This window comes from Eschscholzia californica, unplaced genomic scaffold (genome assembly GCF_041429995.1).
Source record: "Eschscholzia californica isolate CP2 unplaced genomic scaffold, dmEscCali1.0.p SCAF_4, whole genome shotgun sequence".
In the NCBI taxonomy this organism is placed as follows: Eukaryota; Viridiplantae; Streptophyta; class Magnoliopsida; order Ranunculales; family Papaveraceae; genus Eschscholzia; species Eschscholzia californica.
This window is the reverse complement of record NW_028238461.1, coordinates 38,467,336-38,491,183: the sequence shown is the minus strand read 5'-3', so window position 1 is coordinate 38,491,183 and position 23,848 is coordinate 38,467,336. Positions and strand designations below refer to the sequence as shown.

Below are 23,848 nucleotides of genomic sequence, written 5' to 3'. Positions count from 1 at the left end.
TTTCATGTTTTCGGGCTTTAGGCCTCCTTCATGTTGACTGGATTTAGGCTTCTTTCATGTTATTGGGCTTTACGTCTCTTTCATTGTGATTTAAATTAGGCGGTTATCATGCTCATTACATCTTCATGATGTATTAGTGCATTTTAACGACTAAGGTAGATTGTAGTGGATTTCTCAAAAAAGTTGACACTCAGCAACCGCCTCAACTGGCTCTAGAGAATAGAGAGGGCGAGATTAAAAGGAGAGAGAGAGAGAGAGTATATTTAAGAGTTTGAGAAAAAGAGGGAGAGATGGTGAAGGAGACGAGGAAGAAGGAACTAAGTAGGTCAACAATGGAGAGGATAACAGATAGATTATCTTTACTCGATAATCTCTACTTTTAGTAAATTCCAAGTCCATCACCATTTGCATCTACTTCTTAAAGTTGATCTTAACCAATTAAATTAGTAGTCAAAGATATAATGTTAATTTTATTATTATAATCATATTTGTAATTAGGAGAAAAAACGATTTTCGAGAAAAAAAAAAGAGATTTGGGAGGAAAAACAACTTTCGGGAGAAAAGTTGTTTGGGGAAAAAACGGTTGTCGAAAAAAAAACGATTTTCGGGAAATATGAGTTTTCAGAAGAAAAAAAACGATTTTCAAAACTTAGTTCTCCTGGAAAAAAGGTTTTCAGGAAAGACAATTTTTGGAAAAAAACAAACGATTTTTAAAAAAAAAAAAATTAATAATTATTTTAAAATTGATCTTGTCAAAAACCAGTTCTCTGGAGCAAACTCGTCTATCAAATCTTCATAATTGATCTTGTCCAAAAATTCACTCTTGATAGTGTGACGGAACAAAAACAAAGATTGAGTTAGCAATTATACTCTCACCCTCTCAAAATAAGAAAAAACATGAAAGGCAAAATGAGCCCGTTTAGGTGGGGGTCAGGGGGACGTCCGATTCTCCCTCCTAGACACAGGCCTGATAGACATGTAATTTATGCATATATATATATATATATATATATATATATATATATATATATATATATATATATACTAGGGTATATCCTGTGCCCTAGGGCACAACCACTTGTATCAATCAAATGTTACGAAATTTATTATTATATTTTATTGAGAGTGAGAGATTTTTATTAGTTATTATTTTTTTGTTTATTCTCTTAAATTAGTTATTACTAGGGTATGTCCCGTGCCCTAGGGCACGGACACTTGTATCAATCAAATGTTACGAAATTTATTGTTATATTTTATTGAGAGAGAGATTTTTATTAGTTATTATTTTTTTGTTTTTTTCTCTTAAATTAGTTATTATTTTATTGAGAGCGAGAGATTTTAATTTCTTTTTTTAACCCTTGAAGTTTATGTTGTTTCTTTTTTTTCTTAAATTAGTTATTTTATTTCTAAGAAGGAAGGAATTATTGTTTTTTAAATAGGTAACTTTATTTCTACGAAGGACTATATTTTAAATTTCTAGAAGGGCTTCTAGACAATATCCCTTATTAAAAAAGGGTGTTTGTCCCAGTCATCGTTTTCCCTTCTGTTTTATATAATAGATTTTATTGAGAGAGAGAGAGAGATTTTAATTTCTTTTTTTAACCTTTGAAATTTATTTTGTTTTTTTTTTTTCTTAAATTAAAATTTTTATTTCTAATAAGGAAACGATTATTGTTTTTTAAATAGGTAACTTTATTTCTACGAAGGACTATATTTTAAATTTTGAGAAGGGCTTCTAGACAATATCCCTTATTAAAAAGGATGTCTGTCCCAGTCATCGCTTTTCCTTCTGTTTTATTATATAGATTTCAATTTCTTTTTTTAACCCTTGAAATTTATTTTGTTTCTTTTTTTTTTAAATTAGTATTTTTATTTCTAATAAGGAAACGATTATTGTTTTTTAAATAGGTAACTTTATTTCTACGAAGGACTATATTTTAAATTTTGAGAAGGCCTTCTAGACAATATCTCTTATTAAAAAGGATGTTTGTCCCAGTCATCATTTTTCCTTTTATTTTATTATATAGATTTCATTTGTACAATATAATAAATTAATAAATAATACCTAATAAGGGTTGTAAAGTAAGAACTAAATTTTTTTGGGATTCAAATCTATAACAGTCTAAAGATTGATTTTAAATTTCAACCTCTGATCCTTTTGCTTAAGTTCACTTTTCTCTCACTCTTAAGCAAAGTTGGTAGATGTTTTGATTGGTTCGGTTCCGATCGATGATTTAGTAAAACCGTCACTGATGATATGATGTCGGTTTTACTCTAAATGGTCAAGAATCAAACGATGCCCACCCTAATTACTTGGAAGCGGCCACCTTGACCAAATCATGCGGGATCGAGTCTTGGTGGAAGCAGTTTGCCATCGAAATTGATCTCATGTAATTTGGACAATATATAAATTTGTCAGACTTTTGGCCTTTTTCATGTTGTCGTCTTGTCGGACTTTAGGCCTCTTTCATGTTGACTGGATTTACGCTTCTTTCATGTTATTGAGCTTTAGGTTCTTTCAGTGTGACTTAAATTAAGGTAGATTATAGTGGATTTCTCGAAAAAAAAAAAAAAAAACAAAGTTGGCAGTCGGCAACCGCCTCAACCAGGCCGGTAAATAGAGAGAGAGAGAGAGTTTAAAAGCAGATATAGGAGATTTGAGAGTTTTAGGAGGAGAGAGAGAGATGACGAAGGAGACGAGGAAGAAGGAACTAAGTAGGTCAGCAATGGAGAGCATAACAGATAGATTATCTTTACTGGATAATCTCTACTTTCCTCAATCATTCCAAAATACAGCCATTAATCCAATTCAACGAAAATCCATTCTTCTCGACCTTCTCTCTCGAGACACCGCCGTCTTCTTAGGTACGTATTTCCACCCTTCTCTCTCTCTCTCTAACTTTCTCTTTTTAAAACCCTAACTAAAACCTAATTTCTTTGTTTATGAATTCAGAACGGTACGGATCTCAACTAACTCCCGACGAGTTATCTGAATTCGATGTATTACAAGATGATTACGAGATCAATTGGCACTTAAATCACATCAGAAGTTTAATAAATCCGACTACTGAAGAAGTTCGATCTAGGTCAGTTTCAGTGAAGAATAGAAGACGAGCTTATTTGGATAAGTTGGTGATTGAGGGGGATTACTTCTCTGAAGATGCGATGAGAGATAGAGAACCTTATTTGCATCATGAGTATGTGGGTAAGTTTCAGGATCAAAGTGGAAGGAGTATGGCTAGGCCAGGGGAGAGATGGTCTGATACGTTGATGAGAAGGTCTGAAGAAGCGATTTTAGTTGCTAAGATTAGAGGTGAACAACAGAGATTAGGTGTTGATGAGAAGGATTGGGTTGGTAATGAGAGAGAAGAAGAAGAAGACATGGAAGAAAAAGAATCAGAAGAGGAAGAAGAAGATGATGATGAAATGGAAGAAGGAAAGGAAGAAGCTTTTAAGGGTGGTGACGATGGGAATCCTACTGAGGTAAATTTGAAGAATTTATTGAAATTTCTTTTCGGTTTATGATTCCATTCACTATATGTTATATTGTTCCATATGCTCGTTTCTATGTGTTTGTTGAAGTTAAAATAGAGTCTATATGTTGAACCTAGAAGATTGGTTAAACCTTGTAATAAACCCAAAAAAGGGCAGAAGAGAATTACATGGTAAACGCATCCCAATTAAGCGTGAAATCTAGGTTAGGTTCTTCGCCTAGTCTTTACACCGACCAGAATAGAATGTAGTTCCCTACTCCCCTTTACCGAAATTAGACTATTGAGCTTCACCTTATTGTCTTTCAAGAAGCGCTTGATTTCTTCCGAACTGTGCTTAGCAAGGCATACAGGGTTAACTTACGGCCATCCTCAACTATCCACCCCTCTAGGAGGCTATTATATAATTCTTGACCATAAATATAAGCTCCACCTAGTTCGGATTCCATATCACAGTTCCATGAAATTTGGCGAAGAAGGTATGGAAATCTAGGTTAGGTTCTTAGCCTAGTTAGCAATCTTATTAAAATTTCCTTGCGTCTAGATCTCAATAATATTGTGGTAGTGGTAGTTTCTTGATCTTTTCTTATCAGATAATTGATTGATTGTTAGTTGGGGATGGTCGGTCTATGTGCTGCCTAGGCACCTTCGCTTTTTGTTATTTGGACACCAATATTTTTGTTGACATAGCCACTTCTTAGAAGTTTCTTACTAAGGATTGTCGTCTGTTTCCGTTTTCAAGTTCGATCTATTTCATATTCTGGGAGAGAAACATTATATGTAGTTATGTGTACATTATATATGTAAACATATATGCTCTTACAACAATTGAAACTTAGAAACCTGCAAAAACTTGTATTTTCAAATAAACGGTGTTAAGATCCTACAATTTGTGACCTGGAACCCATGTTATCTGAACTCTACTAGCACTAAATTTGGTTAAACTAATAATTTTGTAAAAAAACAACCGAGTATAGCGGGTTTCATTTGAAAGGTACACCTTACACAAATTTTGGGTGTGGTATATTAGATGTTAACTTCAAAAAATAATATTTAGAAATTCTACGCTTAGGAAAAAGAGGACAGTGGAACAAACTACTGAGTGAGACTGCAAGTTAGGTTGCCCAGTTGGGCCATTTAGGATTTGTTTCTTTTGTTTATTTCAAAAGTTAAGACCTTGTTGTCTCATGTTGTTTGTGACAATTGATAGTGAGAAACTTTTATAAGATAGTGACCTGATAGAAAGGAGCGTAAGAGTAGGATGTTTAGAGATACCCAAAAAGCTTTTAACATACTATTATCTATCAAGACCGTGGTTCAGTTATAGAGTTCCAATTTCAATGACGTCTTTCATCCTCAACATAAAGCTATAGGACCTGATCAATAGCTAGGATGAGTGTCTTAGTAATATGTTATTGGATTTTTCCTTGTTGGTTGATTGTTTGTTTTGCATGCCAGCTTGTTCTGGTCTAGTTTGCCGCCCGAGTTTGGTACTTCCTTAGCACCCATGATCTAGTTTAACCATCTTCTCCAGAATTTTGGTAGTAAGATACTAAATTCTTTAAGGTGAATGAAAAGAGTCGAGAATTTAACATTTATAAGTGTAACATATTGCATATGTTGTTTGCGCATGAAATATGCATGCCATAGCCTTTTAACAGTAAGAAAATGATCTGAATTTCACGATAGTAGTTACTTGTTTGGATTACCTTAAGTTTTGGTGATCCTGTAAGACACTTGGAACCTCCTAATGTGTGTGATATTTTCACTTCTATGTCCTGTTTGAACCAAATTGATGGTCAGGTCTTATTTCTCAAATATAATGAACGCTATAGAGGAGTTACAGATGTAGGAATTTGGTAAAACTTGATGTGGTCTCAGTATTGTTTAGGTTTTTTATTTTGTTTGCAGTAGATAACTCAGACAGAACTTCTGTCTGAATTGAGTAATAACAACAAAAATACTGCAGGTGATCTTTAGAGTCATACTGTTTTGTTTCTTTGTTTGTTTTTTATGGCAAGCATCTATAGTATATAGTCTCTTGATTGGACACACCCAGACCCCCCTTTTTCATGACTCATGAGAGCATACTCGAAAATGATTTTCTATCATAAAGTTCGTAAATTATCTTCATGTCTCAGAGAATACCAAAAACCATCAAGCAAGATGGGTTCTTACACTAGGAATTCTACCAGTTCAATTGACTGGTGGATTCCAGCCTTTTGAATGTTCCGTTCAAGTTCAACTTTATTAACCTATCCATACTGAGCAGTTCCTGTGGGTTGTGGTCGGGCTGATCCTCTGGGGTCTGACCACTCTGCACCCACGGCACATTAGTGCCGTTCCAAACGTGGCTTTGGACATGCCACGGACCATTAACAGATTGTGCCAACATGGTACGGCCTGCTGCAGACCTATACTATGTCTTCAACATGATTTTGGTGCATACACCTCAAAGCCAAGCTACCAAGCCAAGCTACCAAGCCACGTCATTGTTGGTCCTCAACTTGATTGGAATAATCGTGGTTATTTAGGTTTACATTTGTTTTAATTTCCTTTTGATATAGAAAACTCTTATGGCTAAGGTTTAGCAGGATTCTTGTTCTATATCTCTTTAGATAGGGATTTCTATTTGTTTCTGATTACGATATATGTTTGTATTAGCATGGAACACCTATCAGGATTCAGGATAGTGATGTTCTCCTTATTTGTTCGATCCCCCGAGGAAGAACAATTACGAAAAATTCTTACTTTCTTATCTTTATAATTTCTGAACCCTCTATTGAAGCTCCAGCCTACTAGTTCACATCACTTCCCAACCCAAAGAATCCCAAACCAATCTATGTTCTAAGATGGAAACTTCATACCGCTTCCCCCTAGCAATCAAGAAATCTCTAAACTGGATTCCGACTGTTATGTGCACTAGTATTAAAGCAGTAACTGTGGATGTTCTAATTTTTACCATTTTCAGTTGTGTATGTTTCTTGAACTAATATACTTTGAGGTTTTACTGAAGATGGAAGCTTTATCTGGATATAGGTGGTAGCAGATCGGGAGCTTCCAAATGGTATTGTTTCGGAAGGAAGAACAACTTTATCTACGGCAGAGATTGAAGATCAGCTAGAACAATTTACTATTATAATGCACCAAAAATTTTTGTCTGGTGAAGATACTCAACATCTGGATTACTCTAAAATAGACAACGATGAAACGCTGGACGATCATTGGTTTAGGGAAGTCAGCCATGACGCCGAAGAGAAGTACTTCGACGAAGATTGAATGAGGAAAAGTATGAATCTGTCTTTCCAATTCAGTGTTCTTAAAATTCTCATCTAATTAACTCATTTTGTACCCTCCTTGGATTAATGATACTTCATCTGTTACAGAGTTCCTAATGTCTTAGTGGTAGTAACTATGATTATGTTAGCAGCTATCTGTATATATTTAAATTTTGCAGTTTACACTAATGAAATTCCTGAAAGTTGTTTCTTTACTAAAATCATTCATATGATGATTGATCTTTGAGATTACTTCTCATTCTATCCGATTTGTTAGATGAGAAAACTATAATCTTATTTGGCTTCGCTTACTCTTCAAAGTCCGACCAACTCATGTGTCTCACTTTCTCTAGAACTCCTTCATTTACTAGTTTTGACGAGAGCGAGCCTACTTTGGATCGAGGCCCAGACGATTAAGTCCAAAGTGGCGAGATCGGGGTCCTGGATCGAGGTCCAGGCGATTAAGTCCAAAGAGGCTAGATTGAGGTCCAGGATTATGGCCGACGAGGCTCAAACCCTATTCATGTAAGGGGAGATTTTAAAGGCACCCAAATTTAAAACCGACCAGGCTCAAACAGACAGAATTACTTCATTTTCACTTCATTTTCACTTTTCAAATTGCCAAAGATAGAGACAGGGGTTTGATTAACAAACCTTAGGTAATTCTTGATTATCTCCTAATCCTGCATGCAATGGATGTGGACACAAACCCTGGAACCGTACCCCTCAAGCATGACATCTTCGAATTATATCCAGTACCCTTGGCCATGTTCTCAGATTTTTCCCCTCTCAGTGGGGTTCTCTTCCAGTTGATAAAATTAAAGTAGATATAGTTTGGGATGTCTCTAAACCTTGCCCTACTGGGACTTCAGTTCAATTAGATGGAGATAAAATCTGAATCGAATATCGTTTCTTTCCTTTTTCAAAGTCTACCTGTCTCTACTGCCGTATTATTGATCACTCTCTTTACCCCTGTCAAGACCAAGCTGAACAACCCACATCTTCTAATCACCCCTTCCTTCCTGGTAAAGCTTCTCTTCCACCTACAACTTTAGAATCACTAATCTACTCGAACCCATCCCTCATCACAAATATTATACCCACCTCTAACATATCTATAACAGAACCACCTTCCCTTACCACTTCTTAATAACCCCACCCACCATTCCCCAAATCACTGCTACAATAACCCCACCTATCATTCATACCACCAGAGCTCCAGTTCCCACTACTCAACCTTGTTCATCAAGCTGGACTAAACCCTTTATTAAAGACTCATCAACATCAGTGAACACAGAGAAGTGTGGTCCAGGCATACACATCAAGGAACCAAGTCTCCATCACAACCAGAATCCACAAAATAATCCAACCCATACTGCAAAAGGTAAGGAACCGATGCAAATCCTAGACTTCTCTAGGATTGATAGCAGAGAAAAAAGGAAGATTTTGAGTGATGAAAGCTACCACCTATGATGATACAGACTCCTTTCCGGTGGGTCTCGAGCAGTTATGGAAGAAGCACAAGGACAACTCCTCTGTCAATCACTTGTCATTCCCCTTGGACTTCTGAAATTAGCACTGGTAATTTCACCACAATTGGAATAGATAGGCCTTTTTCTTGTGCTTCTTTCTCATCCAAAGACATTCCCCATATCCCAAACACCTTTGCAGATATCAATTTCGATTAAATTTATGGAGAATCACCTAAGGCAGTAGATAACCAGAAAAGCCAAGTAAAGCCAAAAAGGTAAGACCCAAAAGCCAAAAATGTCGATCAGATTAAACAATCCAATTAACTCACCCCTGTCGAAAGTCTCAAACTCAGTACAGAATAATCAATATATTATCAACATTGCTCCTCAAGGTAGGGATATTACTGTGATTCCAAGTCAGACAGTTACAAATGGTCAAGCCAGCACTCCACCGACTTCTACCGAACAGGTACATCTCAATATTTTCCCTCATACTCTCAGTAATTATATTAATTTTACTATAATCTTTTGCTTTCTAGGCTTTTACTGTATTTATATTCACACTATGTCTCCAAATTATCCTTTCTCCATATTGAGTTGGAATTATCAAGGTCTAGGAGGAAGAGTCACTAGATTCCACTTACATAACATGGTTAGGATCCACAACCCTGATTTCCTCTTTCTTTCAGAAACCAAACAAAATGACCAATTTATTTCTAGTATGCTGTCTCAATATCATTATGATAATCACATCACCCAACCTCCTATTGGTCTTAGTGGTGGACTAGTACTTGTTTTCAAGAACTTTTTTAGAATTCACATTCTTCATCAAAACAATAATTGGATACATATCACTGCTATCACCCCTCAGGACAATATTCTTATCTCACTGATATTTATGTATGGGGAGCCTAACAGTGCAAATTAACAGGGGTTCTGGGCTCGATTTAGTGCATATATATATCATACAACTGCCAATAACTACCCTCATTTGATCATAAGAGATTTTAATATCATATTCCACACAGAAGATAAGGCCGGAGGAAGTAAAATATCTAGGAAACAGATAACATCTTGTACCTCTCATATTCTCGATCTGGGATTTGTTGAGACTCCATATATTGGTTCTTCTTTCACCTGGACCAACAATCATACTGACAACACACTTGTTCAACAACTTCTAGACAGAGCTCTGGTTACTCAACATTGACTGAATATATACCCTAATACTATGGTTACTCATCTTCGGAGATTAGACTCGGATCATAATCCTATTCTGCTTAATACTGTCAAAGCAACTTCCTTGGGCAAAAAACCATTCAGATGTAACCCTATCTGGTTCTCTGATAGGGAGTATTCTTCCATTATTACTAATCACTGGAATGAAAGCAACAACTCACACCCATCTATTAAGGTCCACAATAAACTGATAGAGCTTCAACCAGTTCCGTTATGATTGAAGTTCAGGGTAGAGTGTTCTTCCATTATCACTAATCACTGGAATGAAAACAACATCTCAAGTCCGTTATGGGACAGACATCACTACAACAATCTGTTAATCCAAATCAAAACTAGTTCCGTTATGATTGAAAACTGTAAGGACAACACACTCTACCCTGAACTTCTCCAAAATCTCAATTCCCTTCTAGATAAACAAGAAAAGTTCTGGAAACTGAAATCCAGAGACAACATTATTTCCCTGGGAGATAAAAATACAAAGTTTTTCCATGCTATGGCCTCCTATCGTGCCAGAAATAACAGAATTAAAGGCCTCAGAAATAGCTCAGGAGTCTGGGTGGTAAACAAGCAGGAAATGGACTCAATTTTACACTCTCATTTTGCTGCAATCTTATCCACCCAAGTTACAACCTTATCAACACTCATGGATGATTTTTTTTCAACCTATAATAACAAATGATTTTAACTCCATCCTCACCTATATTCTAACAATATGAGAAATTGAACAAACTGTCCACAATCTGAAAGCAGATAAATCTCCTGGACCAGATGGATACTCCCCTTCTTTCTTCCATCAAAACTGGGATGTTGTCTCCTCAGACATAATCCACATGGTTCAAGACTTCTTTCATAGTGAAATTATTGCCCCTGAGATAAATGAGACTCTCATAGCTCTAATCCCCAAAATAACTAATCCAGCTAACCCCTCAGATTTCAGGCCTATTAGTCTCTGTAATACAACATACAAAATCATCTCCAAGATCATTGCCAATAGACTTAAACCCTTTTTGGACTCCTTCATTAGCCCTTTTCAGAGTACTTTTGTCCTTGGGAGGCATGATTCAGACAACATTCTCCTAGCTACAGAGATAGCTCACTCTATGAAATCTCAAAAAGAGAAACAAAAATATCTTGGATTGAAGTTAGATATGAGCAAAGCTTTTGACAGAGTGGAATGGGGGTTTCTGCTGAACATCCTTTCAAAGTTGGGTTTTTCAAATTCTTTCTGCAATTTAATCTCTCAATGCATCTCTACTTCAACCATATTCGTGCTCCTCAATGGTATCCCAGGACTCTCTTTCACTCCTTCAAGAGGCCTAAGGCAAGGGGATCCCCTCTCCCCCTATCTCTTTAGCATCTTCATGGAAGCTTTGAGTAGAATGCTCCAGCAAGCCCAATCACTTGGCCATATTCAGGGTTTCAAACTATCAAACTCCTCTCCCATTATCTCCCATCTTCTATTTGTAGACGATTGTCTCTTATTCCTGAAGATGGGCATCCCTTCAGTTCCTCACTTACTGGATCTTCTACATCACTTTGGGGCAGCTTCAGGTCAAATGATAAATTTTCACAAGAGTGGACTATTCTTTAGCTCCAATGCTCATAACAAACATTGCAAAATAGTCTACAGAATTCTAAAGGTCCAAAAAATCAACCATCAAGATCCTTACCTTGGCACCAACATCTTCATTGCCAAATCCAAAATCACTCCTTTCCTCCCCCTTCTAGATAAACTGCACAAGAAGCTTAGCATTTGGAAAAAAAAAACTTACTCTCTCAGGCAGGCAGAGGAGAACTGACCAAGTCCTCCTTGTCTGCTGCCCCTAGATACGAGATTTCTGGTGGGGAACAAAAACTAATTTAAGGACACTTTACTTGAAAAACTGGAACTCCATTTGCAAACACAAATCATTAGGAGGTTTAGGATTTCAAATTTCTATACTGATAATTTCTCACTCAGAAGTAATCTCAACTGGGAGATTAGAACAAAAGATGAGACAATCTGGGTTAAATTCTTGGAAGACAAATATCATTTCAATGCAAAATCCAAACTTAATTGTCCCTCCAATGCTTCTTGGGTCTGGAAGAATATCTTTAAAAATCAAGACCTAGTTGACCAACACACCTCATGGGATGTGGGAGATGGCCATCAAATTAACATCTGGACAAGCTCCTGGATTCCAGGACTACAACCACTGGGTTTGCCTTTATCTGACATGGGCTACTCAATGGTGTCACAACTCATTACCTCTACTCATACATGGAATCAACCCCTCCTCAATCTCTTATTTCCTCCAGATATCATTATAAAAATCTTATCCATTCCTCTCACTTCTAATAAGGATACCCAAAAATGGAACTTGTCTCAACATGGGACATTGTCTGTCTCAACTCTCTATAAACACCTGATCCATAACCCCATCACCCCCGTCTTACCATCTCAAGCATCTGGAAACATTTGTGAAAACTAAGGATTCATCCCAGAATTTTATTATTCTTATGGAAACTAGCTCTAAACATTCTTCCTATCAACACACTCCTGAATACTTACATGAACAACATTATCCCATTATGCCTCTTTGTTAGGAATCAAATGAGACCATTATACACCTCATTGAGGATTGCAAGATAACAAAAGAAATAGTCCATCAATTTATATCAACTCAGAATCTCCAAGTAGTTCCGACATCTTTTGAGGAATGGTTTAATGTTTTTCTTAACTTAGACTCTCATGTCCATCACCACAGCTCATTAACATCTCTAGAAACAATCTCAACAGTTATTTGGCACCTATGGAAACAAAGATGTGACATGATCTTCAAGGGGAAACAACTAAATCTTGAGCACCTTGTCTCAACTATACATAGTTTCCTTGATATCCAGAAAATGAATCTTAAGACATATATGCATGAACAACCTCCAGTTACCACTAAACGGTGTCCGCCTCCCCAAGGTTACCTCAAAATCAATTACGATGCCTCTTGGGACAAAAAATCTTTTCTCACATATGTTGCTATTGTTATTTCTGACTATAGAGGGAAGCAACTTGCCAAAGAATCAATCCTCCTCTCCAGCATATCAGTAGACGAAGGAGAGAGTAAGGCCTGTCTGCTTGAAGTTCGATGAGCTAAGGAACATGAAATCAAGAAAGTTATCCTGGAAGGCGACTCTACAAATGTTACAAACTTTTTGAATGGTCATATCAACTCATCTCACTGGACATCGAAACATGTTTTGAAAGAAGCTAAGAGCATAGTTTCTTCTTTTGATCATATTACTTTCTTGTTTGTAAATAGGCAATTTAACAACTTTGCTTATAACTTGGCTGTAAACTCTAAGAAGGCAAAGACATGCATCACTGTTTGTTTTCCTACTTGCTCGCTATCTCACTGTAACATCTCCGAATGTGACTTAACTCTTAATCAATAGATGTTATTTTGTCTCGAAAAAAAAATTACTAGTCAAGACTAACCTAGTAAAAAATAAATAAAACAATAGTCACCAAAAATAAAATTTCAAAGGAAGTGTTTGGTTATATAGGTTTTGTTACGAAACGAACAAGTTCCGGTTTCTGTTCGAACTCGTTTTGAAATCGGTTTCGTCCGACTCTTCTCAACCCCCAGAAAAATCTGCACAATCCCGATTGAAATCGAAACCTCAGTCTCTCTTCTCCCCTCTCTCTCTCTCTCTCTCTCTCTCTCTCTCTTGAAAGTTGGGAGCCACGAAAGAGATACCCAGAAGAAAACAAGAGAGAGTAGTAAGAGACAGACAGAGAGAGTTTACCATCTCCTTCTCTCTCTCTCTCTACCCCTTTAAACCCTTTATTTCCAATCTTCAAATTTGTTAGGGAAAAGTTTTTTGCTCTTATTTTAGTAAGGAGGGAAGAGATTGATTAATTCAAACCAACTTAAAGAAGAAGAAGAAGAAGAAGAAGATATGCATAAAGATCGAGGAAGTGTTGGATCCAAGTCACAGATTACTTCTCTTGATCGTAAAAGGATTAATGATGCCCTAGATAAACAACTTGAGAAATCATCACCATCTATTTCTAAAGGATTGAATCCAAGAGATAAAGAAAGATTATCTATTCCTTCTACTTCATCAGGAAAACAACCTCCTGATCATAGAGACACTCGTTCTACTTCTCTCTCTAAAAACAACTGTTCTGATGATGGTAAAACTTGCCTCTTCTTTTTTTTTTTACTTTTAATCCCCTTTTTTTGATTGATATTTCAATTTTGGACTTTGTTGATGTTCATTTGGTTCTCCTGGTGGTTCTAGCTTTTTGGGTTTTCAAAATCATTGTTTTTTGTGATTAGGGACGTGGAAAGGTCTGAATTTTATGACTTTATACACAATGGGTACTTGATTAGGTTAGGGTTTACAGAGTATTTTGTTTAGGGTAGATGATAGTTTATGTGATGTGAGTAATATGTTGAGGTTTTATAAAAGGGGGATGCCGTCAAGCCCTACCTTAGTTGGGTAGTAACTCTTGTTTCTCCACTGTGGAGATTAGGGTTTGAATCTTTCTGTATGCATAAAAGGGGGTTGTGAATAATATTGTTCTACTCTATGCTTCGAAGGCTTCTCCTAGGTGTCCAAGGCGTGAGGTGAAAACCTTTTCTTTGGACTTGAATCATGTATTCAAACTTGAATGTTTTGTTCAAACTTTAACATTGGGTGATGAAGGCAGTCTACATAGATGAGCGTGGAGGTGTAGAAGAATATATCATAAATACTTGAGGAAGTTGGAAAACACATGCATATATGTAAACGGAAAATATACTTAGCTTGTCCTGGTCTTGAGTGAAGGCACTCACCTAGGTTTAGGGGGAGTCTCAATATTGCTCCACGTTGCCTTGTATGTCTCCTCAGAATGTATAGGTTAGAAGTACGTAAGGCTCACTGGGGATTAAAATCAGTTGCAACCCCTTTATTTTGTATGCCTGTAATGTTTTTTCCTGCATACATGAAAAGAAAACTAATTATCCAAAGAGACTCTTCGGAAGCGCAAAGGCAAAAAAAGAACAAATCAAAACGAAACAAACTAGGCTAAGAAGAGACTGAAAGAAGCATCCAGCAAACGAGGAAAGTTATGTAGATGAGATTGGATGTTGGAACTTGGACCATATTGGACGAGGGGATATATGTGATATGACCTAGTTTGGGGATTAAATTGAAAAAGAAAATATTTTAAGTTCAGGAATTCGAGAAGAGTACTTGCTGCTCTTATTTCTATGCTGCTGGTAACAACAAGATATGGTAACTACAGATTTGTCAGTCACCTAATCAGAACCTTGTCCTTCACGAGTGCACAATATATCTGTAACATGTTGGCTGATACATCTGATTTCAACTGCTTAGCTTCATTAGTGACCAAACACTTAGCGGCTGCTATCCGATTGCTGAAATCTTCAAATGTCCTCATTTAATTGATCAAGATATTATCTTTGCCAATGAAAAATGCGTTATACTTACTTGTACGAATGAATAAAAAATAAAAAAAACGTCTTAGGATTATCCTACATGGACGGATAATGAGGTGTAAATAAAGTTCTATGACAGCACTAGATAAACTGCTACAAAAGACAAATTGCTATTGGCCATGCCCCTTTGTATACACGTTTTAAATTGTTTTATTTACCTCTTTGCTAATTGACAGCTTGGAGGTTGTGGTGGGTGATGTACCATTTGCCTTCCCCTGAAAATCATTTTGATTGTTCTTCCCCGTGCTAATGCATATTCTTGTTACATTCATTGCAGAGGAATCTGAAACAGATAGTGAAGAGTCCGATGTAAGTGGTTCTGATGGAGAAGACACTTCTTGGATCTCATGGTTTTGTAATCTCCGAGGGAATGAATTCTTCTGTGAAGTTGATGATGAGTATATTCAAGACGATTTCAATCTTTGTGGCTTAAGCAGTCAAGTTCCATATTACGAATATGCACTTGATTTGATTTTGGATGTCGAATCTTCTCATGGTAAGCATATTCAACCTTTTGTGTTGATTACTTAGGTTTGTTTAGCTTTGGTTCTGGTTAAAGTGATTGAAGAATTACTTACTGCGTGGGTGTTAGTTTGCTTCTTCTTGTCTTTTATGAAGGAGTCTCTTTCCAAGTTATAGGAAGTAAATTCCAGTTTACGAAGATGATATGTCCAACTTCCTTGATAGACTCTCTTATGAGACCTCCGAATCATTTTCTTAACGAACTCTTATCATGGTATTACACAGGTGATATGTTCACTGAGGAACAAAATGAATTGGTTGAGTCAGCAGCTGAGATGTTGTATGGTCTGATTCATGTCCGTTATATATTAACCAGCAAAGGAATGGCTGCAATGGTGAGTACATGCCGTCTTTTTATTTTCTTAATCATTTTTCGCTACTATGGTGTGAACTAGGCTAAGTCTCTATAATGGAACTTTTACAGTTAGAGAAGTACAAGAACTACGATTTTGGGAGATGCCCAAGAGTTTACTGCTCTGGACAACCCTGTCTTCCAGTTGGTCAATCAGACATCCCTCGATCGAGTACTGTAAAGATCTACTGTCCGAAATGTGAAGATGTTTATTACCCTCGATCCAAATACCAAGGAAGTATCCTTTTGCTATTCAATCAACATTTTGACAAGGCCTGATTTTAACTGCATATTTACTTTGCATTCATATTTCTACTCTCTTGTGTCAACTTTTTTAGTATATTTCGTGCATACTCGTCAGTCACACCTTTCAGTTGTCAGGTAATCCCTGTCAGTTCATTCAGTTCTCTGTAGGCTGTTAACATCATCTTCTAACAATCCATCTTTTGGGGAGATGAGGTACTGTAGAAATACTAGGCTTCTTAGACAGGATAAAAGAAGGAACTGTAGAAATAGTGAGGGAGCGAGAGGCCGAGTGGCCCCTCTAAAAGAAGGCGTTTAGAGGTAGAGAAGCGATAATAGCATTTGTGTTTGTACCTTCTGGCCCTTTGTGATCGCATGCACGTCTACTTGTTTTTGGATGTGTATGTCTGTTTGTCGATTGCCACCGTGTGTTCATTATCATTCAAGTTGGTATGCATATTTTTTTCTACTTCTTACAATGTTGGATGCAGATTTCCTTAACTCAATATGCATAGACAGTGATGGAGCTTATTTTGGAACGACGTTTCCACATCTTTTTCTTATGTCATATGGACACCTGAAGCCACAAAAACCATCTCAGAGCTATGTACCCAGAATATTCGGCTTCAAGATCAACAAGCCCTGACCCACAATGTCCTCCAATTCTCCAGCGTAATCCTCAACCGGTGAGTTTAAGTCTCCTTCGCTTCTCTGCCTGGAAGGACAAAAAAGATTATGGTTCGAAAAAAACCAAAGTAGAGCTTAGAAGTCTTTTATGAAGGAATAATTATTTAAAGAACGAGCAACTTGATTTACCTGCAACCTATTTTTGTTTTTATTAGTTTTCCCTTTAAACGTTGAAAAGATTGAAGTCGGCATCCGTAATTCCACTGGGCTAATGCACCCTTGGTTTTTACTGTCTGATTGACTCGTCTAAGTGTAGCGGTAATAGAGAACGTGCCATTTGGCATTTTTTAAATCGGAATTTGAAATAATTTTATCTGTATTTTAGTTGTTTTACATATTTTTATTGAGGATATTGAAGCAAGTCTTTGTATCTAATACATGTGTTTTGAGCCAATAGGGCAAAGTCTAAATCTGAGAACATGACTTCTAATGTTCGGTATTGTATATTATTAGAGAAGTAAACCCAGGTAAGTACTCAAAATTTTGATTTTAGAAAGGGGAACAATGTGAGGTTGTGTTTTCTTTTCCAGTACTCAAAAGCTATTCTAATACTTTGAACCTTGTAGTGTATATCTAGTTTTTAGGTTAGCTATCCTGTTGTACTTTTTTTTTGTTGAAAAGCATAAAATAGAACAAAGAGACTACAAAAACTAGTTAAGGAGGAAAGAGGGAAAAACAGTCCAAATGCGATCACAATTGTATTTACGAGCCCATTTAGCTAGCTTGTCTGCCTGGTGGTTGTTGGTGTGTGGATTGTGCGTGTAAATGATGTCTTTGAAGAGGCTACTATACTTTCGAATTGATTCTATGTGGCTTAGTGATTGCCATTAAACGGTCGTGGTGGTTCTTCCAAGTTTATTGGTGATGTTTTTGTTGTCGCTTTCCATATGCAGGTATTCTATTTTCTGCTCTAGGGCCCATGAGATCCCCGTAGAATAGCTTTGCATTTGCATTCTTCCACATTTCTACTTCTCGTTGTCTCTCATCGAGTCGTCAGGTTAGTCGATTGGGAGTCGTAGAGACTTCAGTGACGTGCTTGAAGGAGGCATTTGTGTTGAGTTTGATGAAGGGGGGTGAAGGTGGAGATCTGGTAGTTGTAGCGTGTGTATTTCTGGTAGGTGACTTGTTTTCTGCAAAGGCCAGTATTGGTTAAATTACCTGTGTAGGGGATTGTACCTGTTTGTTGAAACATAATTCACATCTGGTTTTAAAGATGTACCATAGTGTAGTGGCATATAAAGTTTTTGTTTCATATCATTTTTGTACAAGTCTCATTCCAAGATAATATCCATTCTTTAACAGAGATGATAGCCGTATCGAATAGAAAAGTAAAATCAAATCAGTCTAGCATGAGAGCAGTGAATAAGAGCATGGTCTATCTATGACGCCCCGTGTCCCAAAATAGACACGACCACGCCCCGCAATTCACAGACGAGACCGAAATTCGGCGGAGTCTCCTCTGTAAATCGAACCGGTCGCACCTGTAAAGCCTGTCATGCAGATCATACATTTACATACGTAAAAATATACTATAGCGCGGAAGCTAAACAAATTCAACTCAGTTTCAGGTCGAAACCCAAACCACAAAAAAACTACAAAAGCCTCATAAAATGCCGATACAATTTACAACTCTAAGTGTTACGTGTGTGTATATATATATATATATATATATATTCGAGTTTGGTTCTGCAATAACTATATAACGTTGAAATAACGAAAAACCAATAAGTAAAGACCAACGAAAATGACGCAACACCACTAGCCTCGTCAGACACGATCACCGGCTGGAATACACACTCCGCTTCGAGGCTACGACAAAACACCTGCATACTAACAACTGGCAGGGGGTCTGAATACTCACCGACACAAGTTTCTTTGGTAGAAGACAAATTCAAAACCATCACGTTTTCAAAGTTCACTTAATAAGTTCTAAACATCATGACAAAACGATTTATGAAACCAGTTACTATATATACTATTTACAAAACCATTTTCTTACATCTAGCAAGCAATAAAAGTGATTAGTTGTCCACCCATGAGAGAGTTCCCCAGGTTAATCTATAGTGCGTTAGATAGTACCGTCCCATTTCAGCACTAACTAATGAACTAGCATCTCATCAAGAAAGAGATTTACCCTTAGCCGGTAATTTCCTCTTCCAACAAGGGACTCCGCGATCATTGAAGAGTTTACCTCATGATACATATATACCTTAAGTACCTATATACGTTTTTGATCACCCAGTTCAAATAAGAGAGCCGCCCCCAATACCTATGGAATGACCTGAACCTTATTCTCTTCGGTACCTTGTCATGCATCTAATGCGTCAAAATCAGTTACATTCGTATATCAAAACTCATATTCTTATTCACTTCATTATCTTATCAACCAAAGAAATGGAACGACCAAGAGCCATATCGCACACAAAGCAGAGGGATTCCCAAACAATGTCACCTCACAAGTGAGCGGTCGGGTGTACGACCCTGAGCCTCGAGCTGGAGGAACGAGCACCAATGGCGAGCGATTGGAGCACTTCACACCCACGGGTCTCATGACTAGTGTCTCCCACCTCACCGATCTCACACGGGTCACACCCATGTCCACATGTCATCCTAACCTCAATGGTTGCGTGTCCGTAGGTTAGGTTGACATAATCCGCAGTTGGGTACAGACAAGAAAATCCCAATTAGTTCGCAATCATAGTAAAAACAGTTCGAAAACATTTCTCGTATCGAAGTAAAACCATTCAAGCTTATTCCAGTTCATCATTTAAAATCGAGTTCCATGCTACCTAAACTCTAAACATAATGGCGCGCATATAACTATAAGATCTAACATGTTTCGTTATCTATAAAATCATGACTCAGAACCCTACCTCAGTCCTTGCATAACCAAAGACCTCACACCTACCAGACGAGCTTATTCCTCCTCATTCGCATACCCTGAGATAAGGAAGAATAACCAAAACACTGAATAGAAACATTAGGTTCTTATACTAAGAACCTCCGTAAAACAAAAAGAAAAGATAAAAGAAAACAAAGAAAACTTAAAACATAAAAACAATTTGTAACGTTTGGAAGACTTCAAATACAACCGAATTTCGATCAATCTCTAACCTCATACCTATGTGCACTAAATACCTGAAATGCATACAAACCAACCAACCAACTTCCCATAAACTCTATTTTACATTTCAGAGTCTTCATAAGCTGACAAATCATATAATAAACCCCATAGTATAAATCTATAACTGAAACTGCCCATTCATATGAAATAAGACAAAATTCGAATAACCATCTCTGTTCCAATTCATTCCCAAAACTAATCCAAATATGAAATTCGAGCAGTAAAATAATTCGGTAACACCCCGTCTTTATATGGACACCCCAAAATGGTCTAATAGGGGTGGCAATTAAAACCGACCCGATGGGTTTTTGTCCAAACCCGCCCCTAATGGAACGGGTTTTACCGACCCGTTTATTAAACGGGGCGGGGATGGTATGGTGCTAAAAAATTTTATCGGGTTCGGGGCGGGTATGGGATTTAGTTTTAAAACCCGCCCCGCCCCGATTATATATGCTATCTGTTTTACATTTCAAATTTTGGGTTTCTAGTCCAAAAATCTACCCCTAAACACACATTTAGTCCACCCTAATATTAATACAGGATTTTAAGCCAAAATAATAATTATAATGGATATTTAGTCCAACTTAGTTAAAGTATGTTTATATGTCAAGATTACAGTGTTTTTATGTTTATTGATTCTTGTTTTGTTTCATAAATTACCTGTTATTTATTGTTAAAGTTTCATACTTTATTTCATTTTTTTAATACTTTAATTCATTTTTTTTATATGTGTTATACATAACACATAATGTATCAACAATGTTTCTTCAAAACGGAAAAGGACTAAAAACCTATTTTTTGAGAAGATTGGGCCTTAAACCCTTTTTGAACTTTATTTTGGACTTAAAACCCATCGACCCTTTACATTTTAGCCTTAATTAAGTTTTAGAACATTTGATTAGATAGTAACCTTAAATAAAAGAAAGAAGATTAGCTAATTTGGTATATGAAGAGTCAATTTTTTCCAACTTCTCGATTTCTCCAAGATTAGTCTATTACCAAAGCTCTAGCTTTACATAAATCAATTAGTATTTCCATTTTCCTTTATGAATATGAAGAGCCTAAAAGTCTAAAACCTGTATAATTGATACTCCAACAACAGTCCTATACACCTTATTTAAGAGAGAGAAAGGGAAAAAATCGATCAACATTTCAACACCCAAGTCCCAACCAAAAGAGTCAAGCTTTCATCAAACAACTGGTAATAACCCTAAAGGAGAGCAATTTCATTCTTATATTTTCTTTCTTCTTACTTTGAGGGTTATTTTAATTTGATTAACATTGTGGATTTCACTTTTAATTACTTCATCTTTTTATTCATCAAGAGCTTGGTTTTTACTGAGGTCAGATTTTTTTTTGCTTCAAGTTATTGAACTTTCATAATAGCTTCAATCCATATATGATATGCTTCAATTTGATGGATATATGATGGTATCTAACCAGAGGGGCTAATTACCACCACAATGTCAAATCTTTCTCTAAAACAACCATCTCAAATCTCTCTCAATTACTCGAGAAATTTCCCTCCCTTAACTATTTTTCCTTTTAGTATGTGGAGTAAGATTTGGTAATTTTTGGACCAGTCAAAGATGGATGTTGTGTCCATGGTAAAGTTTGTTTTTCCAGCCCAAATGTGCCACTCATCAGTGATCAGTCATCACTCTCACAGTAGGAGGCTCTGGACGGGTTATGCAGGGCCGGCTCTTAGTTTTTGGTGGCCCGAAGCGAAATCTAAAATTGGGGCCTCTTTGTTAAACACAATTCAAATTTTCTCTTAAAACTCTCTAGAACCTAAGGTCGTCCCAACTATATAAATATGTCTAAAAACTTAACATCTTTCCCATTATCCAAACTTCATTCGAAAATGCATATATAACATTATTTTATTATATTAATCAATAGTTTGACACAGGTTCACCTTCTTCGATGCGAAAATAAGATAACGGACATTTGGTCTGTTTCTCATTTTATTTTCCTTCCACTTTCGTTTAAGCTTAAAAAATTTAGGAATCGCTCAATGTCATGAAGTAAAGAAGTAATTTTAGTTCCAAGACTACCTTGATTTTATGGTAGCAAGACTCATCGCAATCTAACATATTTGAAAGTTATGTGTCCACAAAATTCTTAATAATGTGTTTGTGTAACTTAAATGACAAATACATTATGTATAAAACATTGTTTTACGCTTTATACTGTTGGGAAAAAAAATCAAATTATTTCGCTATCAGCCACCAAATTCTAAACCTCCTGTTACGAGAAGAATTTTATAAATGAGTTTTGGCATTTAGAAGGGTTGAAATACCTTAGTTTATTGAAAATTCTACTTAGGAATATTTTTCTTTTGTTGCAAGTAATTAGGAATAACTTGTTTCAACAAAAAAAAAATTAGGAATAACTTGAACATAATAAAAGGAAAACAGAAATCATTCAAAAAAAATGAAACTTAAATTAATTTTGTTTAACAACAAGACGAAAATTAATTAGGAATAATTACATAACAATAATAACTCAATAATAAAGTAAAAAATAAAAGTTATATATATGCTAACTGATAATTTTTTTATGTACCGACCCTAAAGTATAATACTAACTAATATTATAAATTCTTTCATCAAAAAAAAAAAAAAAAACTAATATTATAAATTTACAATAAAAAATAATAATATTGTAAATACATAAAAACATAAATAAACATCCTATAATCCCATGTATTAGTTGTGGAGAGAAGTGGGGATGAAGTTAGAGTGTTAGACCGTGAGAGCGAGTGGCTGAGAGATAGAACGAGACAAGAATAGGAGATGGAATCACGTTTAAACTTTTGGTGGGCCCACTTGATGAAACAAATTAAAAGAAATGAGCTCATCTTGAATACGGGCCCTCTTATGTCAATTTCTACTGGGCTTAAGTTCAAAAACATAACTACTACAAAATTCTACAGGCGCATCTGGAAATGTGGCCCCCAAAATTTGGTGGCCCAAAGCGAGGCTTTGCTCGCTTTGGGCCAGGGCCGGCTCTGGGGTTATGGACAAAGTCATGTTATTGTTGCTTTTGACATTTTTGTCTGTAATCATGTTAATAATAATGTTAATTGCCTTGCAAACTGTATTGCTAAGAAAGCTCCTTTGAGCTCCCTTCAAATGGTTTAGACATTGGTGTCTCGTTCTCGCACACGCTTTTGTTTCGACTATTAGAAGAGTTTGTCCTATTATCGATATACAATTTTATATAGAATTATTGGTGTATGGTTTTTGATAAATCGATTGTAAATCTTTTCTCGGATCAAGCCTTAAATTCATGTGGTAGTGGATCAAGAATGAAGAATTTGTAAATAAAAATGTGTTATATTAATCCAACTATGGTTGTTTTTAATCTAGTTAGTTTAGTGAATGATTGCTTATAGTTGTTTCTGATTAAAAAAGTCCATTAGCTGCAATTAGGTAAGTATGTCATATTAATTCAACTATGGTTTCTACTTTTCAGGTACTTATGGCAGAAAGTACACAACAAGAACCATCAACAATAACTGAGTCACCAATTGTGAATCCAACTCCTGAAACACTCGTAGACTTAACGCAAAAATCACCTACCAACTCACCAAAGGTTTTACCCTCGAATACGAAGTTGAAGAGAAAGGTGACTTCTTCAGTTTGGGATGAGTTTGAGAAGGTCGTAGAGGATGGAAAAAGTTTGGCTATTTGTCACCATTCCAAGTCGAAACTTAAGGCAGAAAGTAAAAATGGAACGAGACATTTACATACACATTTGAAAAGGTGTTCGAAAAGAAGAAATGTTGATATACGACAACAACTGTTATCTGTTTCGGAAGGTAGTGTTAGTAGTGATGGGAAGGTCAAATTCAGTAACTACACATTTGATCAGGAACTATCAAGAAAAGAACTTGCCAAGGCTATCATTTTGTATGAGTATCCCCTTAGCATAGTTGAGCATGTTGGG

At 36.3% G+C, this 23,848-nt stretch overlaps 2 protein-coding genes across 4 annotated transcripts; both read left to right on the top strand.

Moving 5' to 3' along the window:
* The first annotated feature begins 213 nt into the window (after positions 1-213).
* LOC147544535 (coiled-coil protein) lies at positions 214-6,990 on the top strand. 3 transcript variants are annotated; one of them, XM_086636525.1, is made up of 4 exons: positions 214-257; positions 2,644-2,865; positions 2,954-3,483; positions 6,531-6,990. In XM_086636525.1, exons 2-4 carry the CDS (start codon positions 2,685-2,687, stop codon positions 6,768-6,770), a joined length of 951 nt encoding a protein of 316 aa, XP_086492651.1. In that variant the 5' UTR covers positions 214-257; positions 2,644-2,684; the 3' UTR covers positions 6,771-6,990. The 3 variants fall into 3 exon arrangements, with proteins under 3 accessions (XP_086492651.1, XP_086492652.1, XP_086492650.1); XM_086636526.1 differs by lacking the exon at positions 214-257 and adding an exon at positions 2,165-2,357 and having other exon boundaries at positions 2,583-2,865; XM_086636524.1 differs by lacking the exon at positions 214-257 and having other exon boundaries at positions 2,560-2,865.
* Positions 6,991-12,997: 6,007 nt separating this feature from the next.
* Positions 12,998-17,089, top strand: LOC147544534 (casein kinase II subunit beta-1-like). Its single transcript, XM_086634421.1, has 5 exons — positions 12,998-13,654; positions 15,244-15,462; positions 15,714-15,823; positions 15,913-16,078; positions 16,599-17,089. Exons 1-5 carry the CDS (start codon positions 13,417-13,419, stop codon positions 16,727-16,729), a joined length of 864 nt encoding a protein of 287 aa, XP_086490547.1. The 5' UTR covers positions 12,998-13,416; the 3' UTR covers positions 16,730-17,089.
* The last annotated feature ends 6,759 nt before the right edge of the window (positions 17,090-23,848 follow it).

Coding starts and splice junctions, on each gene's coding strand:
- LOC147544535 (XM_086636525.1), top strand. CDS start 2,685: ATGACGAAGGAGACGAGGAAGAAGGAACTAAGTAGGTCAGCAATGGAG. Junction 2,866..2,953: donor AGACACCGCCGTCTTCTTAG/GTACGTATTTCC, acceptor TTATGAATTCAG/AACGGTACGGATCTCAACTA. Junction 3,484..6,530: donor ACGATGGGAATCCTACTGAG/GTAAATTTGAAG, acceptor ATCTGGATATAG/GTGGTAGCAGATCGGGAGCT.
- LOC147544534 (XM_086634421.1), top strand. CDS start 13,417: ATGCATAAAGATCGAGGAAGTGTTGGATCCAAGTCACAGATTACTTCT. Junction 13,655..15,243: donor AAACAACTGTTCTGATGATG/GTAAAACTTGCC, acceptor CATTCATTGCAG/AGGAATCTGAAACAGATAGT. Junction 15,824..15,912: donor GCAAAGGAATGGCTGCAATG/GTGAGTACATGC, acceptor GAACTTTTACAG/TTAGAGAAGTACAAGAACTA.